This window comes from Phacochoerus africanus, chromosome 2 (genome assembly GCF_016906955.1).
Source record: "Phacochoerus africanus isolate WHEZ1 chromosome 2, ROS_Pafr_v1, whole genome shotgun sequence".
Taxonomy (NCBI): Eukaryota; Metazoa; Chordata; class Mammalia; order Artiodactyla; family Suidae; genus Phacochoerus; species Phacochoerus africanus.
In genome coordinates, this window is record NC_062545.1 from 90,118,812 (window position 1) to 90,138,537 (window position 19,726).

At 37.2% G+C, this 19,726-nt stretch overlaps 1 protein-coding gene across 6 annotated transcripts in view; it reads right to left on the bottom strand.

Annotated features, from left to right (window-relative positions):
* SENP6 (SUMO specific peptidase 6) overlaps positions 1-19,726 on the bottom strand; it is a 137,996-nt gene that overhangs the window by 56,655 nt on the left and 61,615 nt on the right. For all 6 annotated transcript variants that reach the window (XM_047763707.1, XM_047763697.1, XM_047763690.1 and 3 more), the window contains 2 exons: positions 18,623-18,693; positions 764-912 (listed from right to left, as the gene is read on the bottom strand). In XM_047763707.1, the coding sequence (XP_047619663.1) occupies positions 764-912; positions 18,623-18,693 (220 nt within the window). The remainder of the gene's footprint in view (positions 1-763; positions 913-18,622; positions 18,694-19,726) is intronic.

Sequence of the window (19,726 nt, forward strand, 5' to 3'; positions counted from 1 at the left end):
GACAGTTGTACTTTCTCAAACTTAGTTATACAGGAGAATGTCTTTTTAAAATTTTTTAAAAGGAAACATGCACTAAAGTATTATGCAGTAAATGGGCATTCTGCTATTACTTATACTCAAATGGTACAGAAAAATTCACATACACAGAGGAGAAAGGAGAAAGGAAAGCAGAGTGGGGTAGAAAAATAAAGCAAATGTGGGAATTAAATTAAGAATATGTGGATAGTCCTATTATCTTTTCATTTTTCTGTATATTTCAAAAATTAGTAGTTGAGAGTAATTATGAGTTGTTTCAAGAAGGCACTCATAAATTCTTTCGAGGAAAGTACCTATTCTGGATTTTTGAAAATTGAAAAATGATCTAGCGAAGACAGAAGTTTGCTGAAATAGCTTTTCTACAGAGCTCCGCCCGCAGTGCAGCAGAGAGGAACCCGACTGGGAACTATGAGGATGAGGGTTCGATCCTTGGCCTTGCTCAGTAGGTCAAGGATCTGGTGTTGCCATGACCTGTGGTGTAGGTTGCAGACATGGTTTGGATCCTGTGTTGCTGTGGCTGTGGCTGTGGTGTAGATGGGCAGCTGTAGCTCCAATTCGACCCTTAGCCTGGGAACTTCTATATGCTGTGGGTGTGGCCCTAAAATAAATAAATATTCTAGTTCTTTTCCATCCTATTCAAAAAAGTCACCTAAATTTAATAAATACTAAAAATAATATGAATAAAAATTCCAATTGATGAGTAATAAAGGATAATTTCTCTACTCACCTCTAAATCAGTTAAACATTTTTTGGAAGCAGGAGACAAAGGAGATGGGGCAGACTGGTATGTACTACTGTGACGTTTCTGTGGTACTTTTCTTTTTATTTCAGACTCCAGGTATAATTCAGACTCTTCTGTTTTCTTCATTATACGATCTAAAGGGGAAAAAAAAGTACTGAACTTAAACTTTATAAATTCCTCATGATCTTTGGGATGAAAAAATACTAACATATTTTCATATTATATTTTAATTAAAAGTATTGAATGTTTCCATATGTAAAGAAACACAGAGCTTTCGGCCAGGAAGTGCCACGTCCTGGTTGCTCATGTCCACCTGTCACTCCCCATCAGTACCCCCCCTTTACTCCCACACTGTGACCTGTCACTGAGTGGACTGATGTCCTCTTCAGCATACTGGGTGCAAAAGGCAAAAGAAGTGCTTCCCCCATACACATACACACACATATTTCTTTTCTAAGTTAGTTACTCTTCTTAGATTAGTAATGAGAAAAATTTGAATTCAAACGTTGGGTACAGATAAAGGAAACAAAACTAATTCTCAATTTAAGAGGTTTTTAAATTCAAGAAATACAAAAGAGAATTTTTATAAATTTTTAATACAAATTCAGTCATTTTCACTTCTAATTAATTCATAATTAGAATTTTAAAATGTTTTATCAAACTCCAAAACAGGGCAATTTAAAATTTATTATAATCTGACTTTATCAGCAAAGAAAACTAAAGACATTTCTAAAATGAAAGTTAATGAGTCTACAAGCCAAAATACTTTACCTACATAACCCCTTTGTTAAATACTTCCAATTAATACTTTGCTAAATACTTCCATTTTTCTATCTTTAACATCCTCTTATTTTTTTTTAAATAAGATTATCTACACATAAAAATCGGTATTATCTAACATTTCTGAGTCTGATACACAATACTATCTTCATAAGCCCATGTGGAGTTCTGGTCGTGGCTCAGCAGTTAACAAACCCGGATGGCATCCATGAGGACTCGTTTGATCCCAGGCCTTGCTCAGTGGGTTAAGGATCTGGCATTTCTGTGAGCTGTGGTGCAAGCTGCAGATGCGGCTCAGATCCCACATTGCTGTGGTTCTAGCGTAGGCCAGAGGCTACAGCTCAGATTGGACCCTTAGCCTGGGAACCTCCATAGGCAGCAGGTGTGGCCCTACAAGACAAAAAAAAAAAAAAAAAAGAAAAAAGAAGAAGCCCATGTAACTGTTCTTGTTTAGTATAGTAATACAGGGTTGCAACAAGTGACTTCCACCTTCTCAGCCTTTGCACATCTTTATTTTCGTGGACATCAAAGCTAGAAATGTAATTGTTGACTTCTCTTTATGCCTCCTTCCTCACATTCAAGAGAATTCTGCTAATGGCTTTTTTTTTTTTTTTAATAAGTATAGCTGATTTACAATGTCGTGCCAATTTCTGCTTTACAGCAAAGTGACCCAGTCACACACATATATATATACATTCCTTCTTATATTATCTTCCACCATAATCTATCCCAAGAGACTGGGTAGAGTTCCCTGTACTATACAGCAGGACTTCACTGCTCATCCATTCTAAATGTAGCTACTAAGAGCTCTTACACTCATTCCTTCCTCTCCAACTCCACTACCACTCTTACTTCAGATGACTGACTCTTGCCTAAACTGATCCCCCTCACTGCAATTTTATTTGCTTCAAATCCTCACTACTGCCAAAGCGATCTTTCAAAATATCACTCTATCATCTAACACTTAAAATCTTTCAATGATCCCAGCAGTTAAGGAAAAAAAGGCTAAACCCCATCTCTTGGCAAGCAAAAGATGGTACTGATGGTCCAGTCTTACTTCCAAAAACTCTATACCTCAGAGAAGTGCATTTCTCCAGAGTGTTTTCTCTTTCACCCTCTTACATATGCTGTTGGCTTCACAAGCAAAGCCCTGTTTATCTAGTAAATTCAAAGCATTCTTTGTTAAGAAACTGCTTCTGCCCCACACTAAGCACAATTAAGCAAATCCTCAGAGTTTACACATCACTTTATTCATATTTCTATTAGCACTCATTTTATTTTATACTAATTATTTTCACCGATCTGTTTCCTCCCATTATAACTGTCAGCTCTGAAAAAGCAGAAATCACGTTTTAGTCACGTGTTTTCTGTGTCTAGAAACTGCAAAAGCTAAGGGCTCAAATACTGTTTACCGGATTAGCGAATCACATTACAGAAGACCACAGGACACATTAAAAAAAGATGAAATCACATGGGTGAGAAGAAGGGATGCTTTGACTATATCGTCTCTGAAAATAGATGAACTTGGCCTTACAGTGGTACTGATGACCTCACAGGTCTACAAATTTAAGGACCTAGCAAGGGAGAGAAGTGGACGCTGCTGCCAGGAATACCTGTGATTACAGAGACACTGCATCAGTCAGAGCATACAGGTGTCAGTCATAGTCCTGTGAGGCTAATAAGTTAGACAGATTAGAACCAAAAAGGTGTTTCCAATATAAATGAGCATTAAAAAACTAGAACGTGGAGTTCCCATCGTGGCGCAGTGGTTAACGAATCCGACTAGGAACCATGAGGTTGCGGGTTCGGTCCCTGCCCTTGCTCAGTGGGTTAACGTCCCTGCCCTTGCTCAGTGGGTTAACGATCTGGCGTTGCCGTGAGCTGTGGTGTAGGTTGCAGACGCGGCTTGGATCCCACGTTGCTGTGGCTCTGGTGTAGGCCAGTGGCTACAGCTCCGATTGGACCCCTAGCCTGGGAACCTCCATATGCCGCAGGAGCGGCCCAAAGAAATAGCAAAAAGACAAAAAAAAAAAAAAGATGAATTAAAAAACTAGAACGTGGCACTCAGTAAAAAAGGAGGCTGGACAACATTTGGAACTCAGAAAATACACAACACACAAACAATTATTGGTAATAATTTACAGAGCGAGCGTGCTGTCTTAAAATATGGGATTTTTCCCTCTGACTTTTCAGGTTTTACTAATTAAGTTTTTGTATGTACACAAAAGAACTTTTTCCTTTAAAAAACATTTTAGGAATATTTGTAATACAATGTCTCTGCAAATCATTTTGCTCAAATATGTATCTATATCACTTTCCTGCCGGATCCCACTTAAAGACTGACATATTAAAAGATACTATCATTTCATTCCTGATCATATAATCACACTCTTCTCCCCCATAGCTATCTCATCATGTCTATGTCACATTTTTCTCTATCTCCCATCACAGTCAACACAGGGAAAAATGGAAATTATTACTGATAACAGAGAAAAATGATTTCAAAATCTTGGTCCCTAAATCAAGATCATCTACAAGATACTAAAGGAAAGGGACAGAAAAGGCAAAGAACGATATAATTAGAAGTTTTAAGATGGAACTTAAAACCAATGTTATGTGAAGTATGGCAAATGACTAACAACGTATGGGACACCAGAGCAGATCTATAAAGACAATAAGCCTAAGAAAGTTAATGTAAAGATTAAGAAATTCCTTTAGGATTCTATCTTCTATGAAAAGAAGAGAAAAACATTTGAGAAGATTATGATAATTCATGTGAAAATTAACCAGTTTCAAATTACATCCAAAAACATAAAATGGTACAAGACTTAAAACTTGCATAGTTTGGGAATGGCAAATGCCTAACAAGTGGCTCATGGAATTTTACTAGCCACCTGACCATGGAAGTCATTTTTGCTAAGCTGTGACAGCCTGCAAACCATCAACAACATACTCCAAAGAGGTACCTAAGATGAAACCTATGTGACACTCTTGCTGTCACTGAACCCCCTTTTAGGGATGAGAAGGTGAGTACTCCAAGACCACTCAAAAGGACACTGAGATTAAGACGGGACAGCATTAAACTCCTGGAAGAGAACATAGGCAAAACAATCTCTGATATAAGTCATACAAATGTTTTCTTAGGTCACCCAAGTCAATAGAAATAAAAGTAAACAAATCAAACTCTTAAGCTATTGCACAGCAAAGAAAATCATAAACAAAATGAAAAGACAATGTACAAAATTGGAGAAAATATTTGCAGGAGTTCCCTTCGTGGCTCAGTAATTAACTAGGATCCATGAGGATGCGGGTTCAATCCCTGGACTTGCTCAGTGGGTTAAGGATCTGGTGTCGCCATGAGCTGTGGTGTATAGGTTGCAGATGAAGTTTGGATCCCATGTTGCTGTGGCTGTGGGGTAGGCTGGCAGCTGTAGCTCTGATTTGAGCCCTCGCCTGGGAACTTCCATATGCCACGGGTGTAGTCTGAAAAAGAAAAAATAAAAAGAAATAAAAAGAAAATATTTGCAAGTAATGCCACGGACAAGGGCTAATTTCCAAAATACACAAACAGCTCATACAACACAATAACCAAAAAAACCAAACAACTCAATCAAAAAATGGGCAGAAGACCCATGTAGACAATTCTCCAAAGATGACAATAGAAATTGCCAACAAGCACATAAAGATGCTCAATATCATTAGGTTTTAGAGAAATGCAAATCAATACCACAGTGAGGTATCATCTCAAACTAGTTATAACTGCCATCATTAAAATGTGTACAAATAATAAATGCTGGAGAGGGTGTGGGAGAAAACAGAACCCTCTTATACTGTGGGTGGGAATGTAAATTGGTGAAGCCACTATGGAAAACGTATGGAAGTTCCTAAAAAACTAAAAATCCAGTTACCAAATGATCCAGCAATCCTACTCCTGGGCATACATCTGGAGAAAACTCTTAATGCAAAAAGATACTTGCACCTCAATGTTCATAGCAGCACTATTTATAATAGCCAAGAAATGAAAGCAATCTAAATGTCCAGTGACAGATGAATGGATAAAGAAGATGTGGTATCTACACAATAGAAGACTCCTCAGCCACAAAAAAGAATGAAATAATGCCATTCACAGCAGCACTAGAGATTATCACACTAAGTCAAACAGAGACAAATATCATATGATATCATGTATATGTGGAATCTAAAATATGATACAAGTGACCTTATTTAGGAAACAGGAGAGACTCCCAGACATAGAAAATAAATGTATGGTTTCCAAAGGTGAAAGGTGGGGGGAAATATCAGGACTGTGGGATTAATAGGTACAAACAACTATATATTAAACAGATATACAACAAGACATCAAGGTCTTACTGTGTGGCACAGGGAACTATGTTTTATATTTTATAATAACATATAATGGAAAAGAATATATATCTGAATCATGGTGTTGCATACCAGAAACTAACACAGTATTATAAATCAACTACATGTCAATTTAAAAATATTAGAATATTTCCTGGATTTTCTAGCCCAATGTCTTTTTAATGTACCTCTCTATTTCCAGATACGCAGAAAAGGTGGGAATATGGAAGTTCTTATGGGATGAGTAAAAGTGATTAACAGGCTGGATCTTAAGATTAAATTTTAAAATCCATGTTTTTAAAAAATGGTCCTCCAAGATGGCGGAGTACAAGGACTGGAGCTCACCTTCTCTCATTAAAGCAACAAAATTACAACCAACTGCTGAAGAACCTTCAACAAATAGACTTCAAACTACCAAAAGAGATATCCTACTCCAGAAGACAACAAGGAGACTACTTTGAGACAGTAGGAGGGGCGACTATGTGATATAAGCAACTCCATACTCACTACGTGGGCAGCCCATAGACTGGGAGGCTCACCCACGGGAGTGAAAGTTCAAGCCTCACATCAGGTTCCCACGCCTTGGGGATCTGGCATTGGGAAGAGGAGCCCCTATAGCATTTGGCGTTTAGGGCCAGCAGAGTTTGTGTGCAAGAGCTCCACAGGCCTAGGGGAAATGGAGACTCTACTCTTGAAAGGCACACATGCTTTTGTGTGCACTGGGTGCAGGCAAAGCAGAGACTCCATAGGCATCTGGGTCAGACCTGACTGTGATTCTTGGGGGATCTCCTGGGAAAACAGGAGGTGACTGTGGCTCCTTGTGGGGAAAAGAAATTGGCGGCAAAGGTCAGCGTGAACTCCTTTAGAGGTGATCATTTTGGAAAAATCTGGCCCCAGGCCAAACAACAAACCCGGTAGGAACACAGCCCCACCCATCAGCAAACAGGCTGTCTTAAAGACCCCCTAGGCACACAGATGCCTCTAATTGCACCCAGAGACAAAGCTCACCCACCAGAGGGGTAAGAATCACCTCAACCTACCAGTGGATAGGCACCAGTCCCTCCCATCAGAAAGTCTGTAGCAAACCCCTGTACCAGCTTCACCCACAAGGGTGGCAGACATCAAGAAGCAAGAGAGGCCACAACCCTATTGTCTGCAAAAAGGAGACCACACCAAAAGTCTATACAAAATGAAAAGGCAGAGAATTATGACTCAGATAAGGAAACAAGGAAAAAACCCCAGAAAAAGAGCTAAGTGATCTGGAGATTAGCATCTTCCAAGGAAAAGACTTTAGACTAATGATAGTACAGATGATTCAAGACCTTGGAAATAAACTGGAGGCAAAGTTTGATAAATTACAACACTGAGCAAAGAAGTAGAATATTTAAGGATTAAGCAAGCAGAGATGTAAAATACAAAAACAAATTAAAAACTCACTAGATGCAACCAAGAGCAGAATACAGGAGGCAGAAGAACGAATTAAGAGAGGTGGAAGAGAGCCTAGTGGAAATCACTGGTGGAACAGAAAAGAGAAGAAAGATAAAAGAAATGAAGACAGTCAAAGAGAACTCTGGGACAATGTTAAATTCATCAACATCTGTATTACAGGGGTTCCAGAATGAGAAGAGAAAGAGAAAAAGGCCAGAGAAAATATTTGCAGAGCTAATAGAGGAAAACTTCCCTAATGTGGGAATCACTCCCTCAAATCCAGGAACCACAACAAGTACCATATAAAATAAACCCAAAGAGGAACACCCTGAGACACATACTAATCAAACTGACCAACATTAAAGACAATGAGAAAATACTGAAAGCAGCTAGGGAAAAGAAACAAACAACATACAAGGGAACCCTGATAAGGTTATCAGACGATTTTTTTTGGAAATTCTGCAGGCCAGAAGGAGAGGCAAGATAAAGTGATGAAAGGAAAAAAATCTCCAACCAAGATTACTATAGTCAGCAAGGCTCTCATTCAGATTTGAAGGAGAAACCAAAAGCTTTGCAGACAAACAAAAGCTAGGCAAATTCAGCCAAACCAACCATACAACAAATACTTAAAGAACTTCTCCAAGTGGAAAAGAACAAAAAGGTCACAACTAGAAAAAAAATATTAGAGTTCCCGTCGTGGCACAGTGGTTAACGAATCCGACTAGGAACCATGAGGTTGCGGGTTCGGTCCCTGCCCTTGCTCAGTGGGTTAACGATCCAGCGTTGCCGTGAGCTGTGGTGTAGGTTGCAGACGCGGCTCGGATCCCATGTTGCTGTGGCTCTGGCATAGGCCGGTGGCTACAGCTCCGATTCGACCCCTAGCCTGGGAACCTCCATATGCCACGGGAGCGGCCTAAGAAATAGCAAAAAGACAAAAAAAAAAAAAAAGAAAAAGAAAAAATATTACAAATGACAAGGCTCACCAGTAAAGGCATACATATAGTAAGGGAAGGAAATCATCCATGCGCAGATATGCTACCAAAATCAGAAATCATGAGGAGAGCACAGATGCAGGACACTGGAGATGCACTTGCAAATAAAAGAACTACCAACTTAAAACAATTTTGTGTGTATATATACATATATTTTTTTCTCCTATATCAAATCGTCACGGTAACTCAAACCAAAAATCTACAACAGATACACAAGTAAGAAAAAGCAATCCAAACACAACACTGAAGATAGTCATCAAAGCACAAAAGAAGAAAACAAGGGAAGAAAAAAGACCAACAAAAACAAATCCAAGACAATTAATAAAATGGCGATAAGAACATACATATCAATAATCCTTAAATGTAAATGGACTAAATGCCCCAACCAAAAGACACGGACTTGCTGAATGGATTCAAAAACAAGACCCATATATATGCTGTCTTCAAGAGACCCACTTCACTTCTAGGGACACATACAAATTGAAAGTGAGAGGATGGAAGAAAACACTGCAGGCAAATGGAAATCAAAAGAAAGCTGGAATAGCAATATGCATATCAGACAAAATAGACCTTAAAATAAAGAATACTGTAAGAGACAAAGAAGGGCAATTACATAATGATCAAAGGATCAATCCAAGAAGGAGATAAAACAATTGTAAATATATATGCACCCAACAGAGGATCACTTCAATACATAAGGCAACTTAAAAGGAGAAATTGACAATAACACAATAATAGCAAGGGACTTTAACACCCCACTTACAGCAATGGACAGATCATCCAGACAGAAAAGCAACAAGGAAACACAGGCCCTGAATGAAGCATTAGACCAGGTGGACTTAATATTTATAGGACATTCCATCCAAAAGCAACAGAATACACATTCTTCTCAAGTGCACATGGAACATTCCCTAAGATAGATCACATTCTGGGCCACAAATCCAGTCTCTGGAAATTTAAAAAAAATTGAAAACATACCAAGTATCTTTTCTGACCTCAATGCTGTACTACTGGAAACCATTAATAAGAAAAAAACTGCAAAAAACACAAACACGTGGAGACTAAACAACATGCTACTAAACAACCAATGGATCATTCAAGAAATCAAAGAAGAAATTAAAAAAATACTTAAAAGCAAATGACAACAAAGACACAGCAATCCAAAACCTATGGGATGCAGCAAAAGTTCTAAGAGGGAAGTTTAGAGCAATACAGCCTACCTTAGGAAACAAGAAAAATCTCAGAATAAACAATCTAACTTCATACCTAAAGCAACTAGAGAGAGAATAGACAAACCCCAAAGTTAGCAGAAGGAAAGAAATCATAAAGATCAGAGCAGAAATAAATGAAACAGAAACAAAGAAAACCACAGAAGATATCAATGAAACTAAAAACTGGTTCTTTGAAAAGATGAACAAAATTGATAAACACTTAGCCAGACTCAACAAGAAACAAAGAAGACTCAAATCCATAAAATTAGAAATAAGGGAGTTCCTATTGTGGCACTAAGGAAATGAACCCGACTAGTATTCATGAGGATGTGGGTTCAATCCCTGGCCTTGCTCAGTGGGGCAGATCTGGCACTGCAGTGAGCTGTGGTGTAGGTCACAGACATGGCTGTGATCCCACATTGCTGTGGCTGTGGTGTAGACCGGCAGCTGTAGCTCCAATTCAGTCCCTAGCCTGGGCACTTCCATATGACATGGGTTTGGCCCTAAAAACACACACACACCAAAAAACAAACAAACAAAACAAACAAACAAACAAACCCAGAGCAAATACAAAAAAAAAAAAAAGAAAAAGGAGAAGTTACAAGAAATGAAAAAGGAGAAATATAAAATATCCTAAGAGACTACTAAAAGCAACTTATGCCAATAAAGCAGACAATCCAGAAGAGTAAACACAGGATTATTCCACTTATATGACAACCATTACTTTTGAGGGGGCAGGGACAAGGAGTAAGTGAAAGAATATGAAGGAACTTTCTGAGGTGATGATATTATCTGCACTATGTCTTCCTAGGGGTTTGGTTTAGAAAGATGTGTGTACTTGTCAAAATGTATTCAACTATACATTTGAGATCTGTGCATTTCACTGTATGTAAATGTTTTCAAAAGAGAAAAAGAAAACTAAAACATATATTTTTAACTCCAGATAATGATATGCCTGCTGAACTGTTTTAAGAATAAACTGAACCGGTGTCTGAATCTGAATCTCTATAATGCATCTGAAAAAATAAGATGAATTTATAAACAGTTAAGTAGATACACAGACATGTGATAAAGGAAATATAGAAAAGTGTTAATTATAGAATCTATGTGGTAGATATATGTGTATTCACTTGTAAAAGCCTTTCCATTTTTCAGTATATTTGAAAATTTTCATAAGAGTATTTGGAGGGTGTGTGAGGTTAAATTTGTTTGAAAACTTAGTTGTGATATTACTAATATGCTGGAAAATATATACCCCAAGGATAGCTAGAACAGAAATAACTATCTTAATTCTGGTTATATATTTGCTTTTAAACTATTTTTATAGGCTTTTAAGAAAGAACATGAGTTTCTGTCATGGCTCAGCAGTATTGAACCCAACTAGTGTCCATGAGAATTTGGGTTCGATCCCTGGCCTGGCTCAGCGGGTTAAGGATCTGGCGTTGCCATTGAGCTGTGGTGTAGGTCAGCAGTTGCAGCTGATTTGACCCCTGTCTGGTAACATCCATATGCCACAGGTACAGCCCTCCCCAAAAAAAGAACAACAATTCAGAAAAATAGTTTTCTCTATCACGTATTTTTTACTATGACTGATTTTCAGTATAAAATAAAACTAAAGTAATATATCACATTCTCATTTCAACCTCCTTAATAGTCACTTTTGACCATGCTAAATGATAAATAAGCAAAGGACACAACAGGCAGATCTGAATAAAGAAAAAATTAAAATGGCCCTGGAACATATAAAATGTCTCACCAGTAATGAGGAAATGTGAGAAAACAAACACTATTTTCCCACCAGCCTGGCAGAGTCTGAAAGAATGATAATATCTCTTGTTGCTGAGAGGCATAAAAGAAACATGCACTCTCACATACTGGCTGCTGGAGCTGACACCCTATATAGAGAGCATTTTGGCAGTAACATATCAGCCTTTAAAACATGCATAATCTTTGTTCCTGTAATTTTATTTCTGGGGATTTGATCTAAGGAAATGACAGATAAAATACACAAAATGTTCTAAATTATTAATTATTATATAATACCAAAACACTGAAAACCTAAATTATGGTACATAAATATAGTGGGTTACTATGCATTCATTAAAAAATGATTATAAAAACTTGGCTATACATTAACTTCTAAAGTTCACTATATATAAATACATCCATTTGATCCCTTTTTTTTTTTTTTAAACTGTTTTTTTAGGGCCACACTTGCGGCATATGGAAAATACCAGGCTAGGGGTTGAACTGGAGCTACAGCTCCAGCCTACACCACAGTCACAGCAGCAGGATCTGGGCTGCGTCTGCAACCTACATCACAGCTCACGGCAATACCAGATCCTTAACCCACTGAGCGAGGCCAGAGATTGAACTCACATCCTCATGGATCCTAGTAGGGTTTGTTAACTACTGAGCCATGGAGTGAACTCCCTCCACCTGATTCTTAAACTTCCTTTTAATTGTGCTTTGCATGCTGGTTCTCCTGATATTCTAGTATCTTTTAGTAAGAGCAGAGAAATCAGATAATATAACAAAGTCAAAAAATAAGTTACAGAACAGTATATATAGGATAATGGCACCCAAAAAGGGGGGGTACATATGCATAAGTCTGGTAACATTAGACGCAGCTGGGTGACGTGTAAGCCACTCCTATTTTTTTTAATAACTTTTCAGTTCAGTTTTTCCTTGAGCATTAGAAATAACTTTCTTTCTGACCTAGGGATACCTAGGCATCAAACAGACCTGGATACCATTACTACCTATGTCCTAGAGCAAACCATATAATCTCCCTGTGCCTCAGTTTCCTTCTCCCTACAAAACATAGTCAAAGTTAAATTTAGCTTGTTGAGATCTGGATATGGAGCTAGATTAAAAGCAAATAATGAATGTAAAGCATTTGACTGAGCAACTAGTGCAGAGTAAAAGTTCGATAAAGTTTAAGGTATAACAGCATGAATGCTAAAGAGCTAATCATGATACTAAATAAACTCAGCCTAAATATGCATTGCAAATAATTCACATTTGTAACAACTGCAAAGTTACTACGGATGATGCTAAGTTTGGAATATTCTCTTTACAAAATGGGAAATGTTCAATATACTCATAAGATTTTCACCTCAAGTAGAAAGAGAATATAGGTGCTTTAAAAAACAAACTTTTGGCAATCAGGAAAACTTAGCTGCTTAAATAATGGCTAAGCAGCTCTTGGACTAACAAGAGCCATTAGTGCTATTTAAACAAGCAAAGGCAGATGGGATTAAGATGGCAGAATAGAAGGACTGGAGCTCAACTTCTCTCCTAAAAATGACAAAATTCACAACTAAAGGTTGAGCAATCTTCAACCAAATGGACCGGAAACCTTAAAAAAGATACCCTAATCCAGAAGACAAAGAGGAGGCCACATCAAGAGGTAGGAGGGGTGATTTCATGATATAAACAACCCCATACCTCCCAGGTGGGAAGCCCCACAGACTGGAAACTAACTAGTTCACAGTGACACACCTACAGGAGTGAGGGTTCTGAGCCCCACATCAAATTTTCATGCACCCCACCTGGCTTCACCACAATATATAAGGTAACTGCTAACAACCTTAAAAGGAGAAATTGACAATAACACTATCACATAGTGGGGGACTTTAACACCCCAATTACAGCAATGGACAGATCATCCAAACAGAAAATCAATAAGGAAACACAGGCCCTGAACGAAGCATTAGATCAGATGGACTTAATAGATATCTATAGGACATTCCATCCAAAAGCAACCGAATACACATTCTTTCAAGTGCACCTGGAACATTCTCTAAGACTGATCACATCCTGGGCTGCAAATCCAACCTCGGTAACTTTAAGAAAATTGAAATCATATCAAGCATCTTTTCCAACCTCAGCACTGTATGACTGGAAAGCAACAACAAGAAAAAAACTGCAAAACACACACACACACACACACACACACACACACACACACACTAAACAACATGCTACTAAACAACCAATGGATCACTGAAGAAATCAAAGAGGAAATTAAAAAATGCCTAGAAGCGAATGATAACAAAGATACGACACTCCAAAACCTATGGGATGCAGCAAAAGCCATTCTAAGAGGAAAGTTTATACCAATACAAGCCTATCTCAGGAAACAAGAAAAAGCTCAAATAAACAAGCTAATTTTACACCTAAAGCAGCTCAAGAGAGAACAGACAAGACCTAAAGTTAGTAGAGGAGAGAAATCATAAGGATGAGAGCAGAAACCAATGAAATAGAAATGAAGAAAACCACAGAAAAGATCAATGAAATGAAAAGATGGTTCTTTGAAAAGCTCGACAAAATTGATAAGCCCTTACCCAGACCTGTCAAGAAAAAAAGAGAGAGGACTCCAATCAATAAAATTAGAAATGAAAAGGGAGAAGTAACAATGGACATCACAGAAATACAAAGGATCGAAGAGACTACTATATGCAACTTTACTCCAATAAAACAGAAAACCTAGAAGAAATGGACAAATTCTTAGAAAAGTACAATCTTCCAAGACTACACCAAGATGAAATAGAAAAGATGAATGGACCAATCACAAGAACTGAAATTGAAACTGTGATTTAAAAACTTCCAACAAACAAAAGCCCAGGACCAGATGGCTTCTCAGGTGAATTCTATCAAACATTTGGGGAAGAGCTAACACCTATCCTTCTCAAACTATTCCAAAAAAAATCACAGAGGAAGAGATACTCCCAAACTCATTCTATGAGGCCACCATCACCCTGATACCAAAACCAGACAAAGATTCCACAAAAAAAGAAACGTGCAGGCCAATTTCACTGATGAATATCGATGCAAAAATCCTCAACAAAATACTAGCAAACCCCATCCAACAGTACATTAAAAGGATTGTACATCATGATCAAGTGGGATTTATCCCAGGGATGCAAGCGTTCTTCAATATCCGCAAATCCATCAGTGTGATACACCACATTAACAAACGGAAGAATAAAAATCATATGATCCTCTCAATAGATGCGGAAAAAGCCTTTGACAAAATCCAACACCCATTTCTGATAAAAACCCTTCAGAAAGTGGGCATAGAGGGAACCTACCTCAATATAATAAAGGCCATATATGACAAACCCACAGCGAACATCATTCTCAATGGTGAAAAGCTGAAAGAATTCCCGCTGAGATCAGGAACAAGACAAGGATGTCTGCTCTCGCCACTACTCTTCAACATAGTTTTGGAAGTCCTAGCCATGGCAATTAGAGAAGTAAAAGAAATAAAAGGAATTCAAATTGGAAAAGAAGAAGTAAAACTATCACTATTTGCAGATGACATGATACTATACCTAGAGAATCCTGAAGACGCTGCCAGAAAACTGTCAGAGCTCATCCACAAATTTGGCAAAGTTGCAGGATACAAAATTAATACACAGAAATCGACTGCATTTCTATACACTAACAATGAAAGATCAGAAAGAGAAATTAGGGAAGCAATCCCGTTTACCATCACATCCAAAAGAATAAAATACCTAGGAGTAAACCAAAAGACCTGTACGCTGAAAACTGCAAGGCACTGATGAAAGAAATCAAAGACGACACAAATAGATATGCCATGCTCTTGGATTGGAAGAGTCAATATTATCAAAATGAGTATACTACCTAAGGCAATCTACAGAGTCAATGCAATCCCTATCACGTTACCAAGGACACTTTGCATAGAACTTGAACAAAATATTTTAAGTTTGTTTGGAAGCACAAAAGACCCAGAATAGCCAAAGACATCCTGAAAAAGAAAAATGGAGCTGGAGGAATCAGGCTCCCAGACTTCAGACTCTACTACAAAGCAACAATCATCGAAATCATATTGTACTGGCACAAAGACAGAAATATAGATCAGTGGAACAGGATAGAAAGCCCAGAATTAAACCCATGCACCTACAGCCAACTAATCTATGACAAAGGAGGCAAGGATATACAATGGAGAAAAGACAGCTTGTTCAATAAGTGGTGCTGGGAAAACTGGACAGCCACATGGAAAGGAATGAAATTAGGACACTCCCTAACACCATACACAAAAATAAACTCTAAATGGATTAAAGACTTATATATAAAACCAGACACTATAAAACTCTTAGAGGAAAACAGGCCAAACACTCTCTGACATAAACAACAGCAATATCTTCTTGGATCCACCTCTTAGAGTAATGACAATAAAAACAAAAATAAACAAATGGGACCTAATCAAACTTAAAATTTTCTGCACAGCAAAGGAAACCCTAAACAAAACAAAAAGACAACCCACAAAATGGGAGAAAATCTTTGCAAGTTAATCAACTGACAAGGGATTAATCTCTAAGATGTATAAACACCTTCTGCAGCTTCATACCAAAAAAACAAACAACCCTATCAAAAAATGGGCAGAAGATCTAAACAGACAGTTCTCCAAAGAAGACATACAGATGGCCAAAAAACACATGAAAAGATGTTCAACATTACTCATTATTAGAGAGATGCACATCAAAACCACTATGAGGTACCTCCTTACACTGGCCAGAATGGCCATCATCCAAAAGTCTACCAACAATAATTGCTGGAGAGGGTGTGGAGAAAAAGGAACCCTATTACACTGTTGGTGGGATTGTAAATTGGTGCAACCACTGTGGAAAACAGTATGGAGATTTCTCATAAAACTAAAAATAGAACTAGCATTTGATCCAGCAGTCCCACTCCTGGGCATCTATCCAGAGAAAACCATGACTTGCAAAGACACATGTATTCTGATGTTCACCGCAGCACTCTTTTCAATAGCCAAGACATGGAAAAAACCCAAATGTCCCATTGACAGAGGAGTGGATCAAGAAGATGTGGTACATATACACAATGGAATATTACTCAGCCATTAAAAGGAACAAAATACCAGCATTTTTAGCAACATGGATGGACCTAGAAATTATCATGCTAGGTGAAGTCAGCCATACAATGAGAAACCAATATCAAATGCTGTCACTGGCATGTGGAATCTGAAAAAAGGACAGAATGAACTTCTTTGCAGAATAGATGCTGACTCACAGACATTGAAAAACTTACGGTCTCCAGAGGAGACAGTCTGGGGGGTTGGGGGATGTGCCTGGATTGTGGGATGGAAATCCTGTGAAATTGGACTATAATGATCATTATACAACTATAGATGTAATAAATTCATGTAATAAATAAATAAATAAAAGAAAAAAACAAATTTTCAATTAAAAAAAAAAAAACCAGCAAAGGCCTAGAATGGCCATCATCAAAAAGTCTACAAATAGTAAGTGATGGAGAGAGTATGGAGAAAAAGGAACCCTATTACACTGCTGGTCAGAATGTAAACTGGTGCAACCACTTTCGAAAACAGTATGGAGATTCCTCGGAAAACTAAAAATAGAACTACATTTGATCCAGCAATCCCACTCCTGGGCACCACTCAAAAGACATATGTACTCCACTGTTCATTACAGCACTATATATGATAGCCAAGACATGGAAAAAACCTAAATGTCCACTGACAGAGGAGTGGATAAATAAGTGGTACATGTACTCAATGGAATATTACTCAGCCATTAAAAGGAACAAAATACCAGCATTTTTAGCAACATGGATGGACCTAGAAATTACCATGCTATGTGAAGTCAGCATACAATGAGACACCAACATCAAATGCTATCACTTACATGTGGAATCTAAAAAAAGGATACAACAGATATTGACTCACAGATTTTGAAAAATGTATGGTTTCCAAATGAGACAGGTTGGGGGGTGGGGGGATGCACTGAGAGTTGGGATGGAAATGCTATAAAATTTGGTTGTGATGATCGTAGCACAACTATAAATGTAATAAAAGTCACTGAGTAATTAAAAAAAAAAAAGAACTCTTGAAACCACAGGTCAAACCAAAAAAAATAAAGAACAATATGTTTAATATCGTCCTTTCAAAAATAAAATAAAAAATAGGAATTCCCATTATGGCGCAGTGGTTAATGAATCCTACTAGGAGCCATGGGTTTGCGGATTCGATCCCTGGCCTTGCTCAGTGGGTTGGGGATCCAGTGTTGCCGTGACCTGTGGTGTAGGGTGCGAACGCAGCTCGGATCCCGCGTTGCTGTGGCCCTGGTGTAGGTCGGTGGCTACAGCTCTGATTAGACCCCTGGCCTGGGAACCTCCATATGCCCTGGGAAGCGGCCCTAAAAAAGGCAAAAAGACAATAAATAAATAAATTAATTAATTAAATAAAATAATAACAAAAAAATAAGCAAAGGCCTATAGGATTAACAGATACAAACTACTGTGATGAAACATAAGCAACAAGGACATATTCTATAGCCCAGGGAATTACAGTCATCATCTTGTAACAATTTAATGGAGTATAATTTGTAATACTGAACCTTATTGTAAAGCAACCATATTTTTTTTAAAAAGCAAATAAATAAATAAATAAATAAGCAAAGCCCTGGGACAAACAAGATGAACCCACAGATTACACTACTCTAGAAAATGAACATCAAGTTAAGAGTGAAACACTTTTAATAAATGCTATCTGCTCTTATTTTTGCCATAATAAATCAGTGTATTAAAAATTATTTCAAAGCAAATATAAAGTTCTACTCACAACTGTTTCCCAACTTCTACTGTTAACACAGTTTTACCAAGTATGGTCTCTTAGTTCAGTGGTTGCCTAATGTATTCTAAATCTTAGGATTAAAACCATTTCAATCAAGAAAATTACATAAGACTCTAATATTGTTCAGCAAAACACAATCTTGAAGCTATAACCCATCTATAGTTAATATGTGGATCTTGAATTTAACAACAACGCTAATATAATCAAAAGATTTCAATTATAATCACCCGAACGTTCCCTCCATCAAACATGTCGTAATGATTTCAGGTCACAAATAAATTCCCAAATCAGTTAACAAAAATGGATCTATATAATAGTTCTATTATACCTGAGAATATTCTAAAGTCAGCGTCATATTCCTATTTCCACCTTTCATACAATTACTCAAAACTCTTCACCGGTGTAACAAATAAAACTACACACTTACCAACACCTTGAGGCCGACTTAACGTTACAGGATTACTTTCAAATTTTTGGACATGAGGTGGGTATTCTTTCCTAGAAAAGGAAATTTACATAGTTGTATTCTAACAGGAAAAAAATTTTTAATGAAAAAGTTGAGGGAATACTTATAATACATTCATTAAAAGCAAATCATAGCTTCTTTAACATATAAAAAGTGGTACTACAAAATAATAAAACTATATTACACAAATATACTAAAGCTTAATACACTACAGGGTCCCTAAGGGCAGTGACTATATTTTATTTTAACTGTCGATCTTTGAGAGCCCACAGAGGACAATTTTTCAAATAAGTATTTAATAAATGAATCCAAGTATCTGTACTTTCAAAGCAGTCATTTTGGAAAATTGTGTATTTATTTTCCAAATGCACAAAACGTTACCATCTTTTCTTTGGAACTGCCTTCATAATCAGTTTATAAAAACTTTTAAAAAAGTCCTAATATTTTACTGTCACACATTTTTGGAAAAAAATTACTCAGCTTAAAATAAATACTCAATTTGCCTAATTTTGCTATAAATGTTCCCAGTTTAAAAATCAATGAACAAAGGAATAAACAGTGAATAAAATACTGGCCTGAGAATAATTCTAAAATCAGCAAAAAAAAAAAAAAAAGTTATGTAATAACATAATTACATTGTAGGCATATAATTATAATTATACTCTTAAAATATATTAAATTATGCTGTCAGACGTCATATACAATCAATTTCCAGGAATGTGAACAGGAATCCTTACTAAATAAGGATCCTAAAACATCATATAAATCCAAATATACACTACTCTGGGAGAAAAGCAACAAACTTACAGCTAACTGTGGGATAAGAGCACTAAAGGAAATTTGCAAAAAATGCAATAGACCAAGGAGGTGCAACAGCTACTTTCCTATCCTAAATAAAAGCTTCTTAAAATCATTTCATTTCTAAAGGAATTTTCCTGTAAGGATTTCATATGCTTACAAGAAATAATGGAAGTCAAAGCATCTAAATTGAAAACAAAATATGAAAATGACGAGAAGAAAATGATAAGCACAGTGAGAGCAGTGTATTTGTGACAGCAGTTAGCA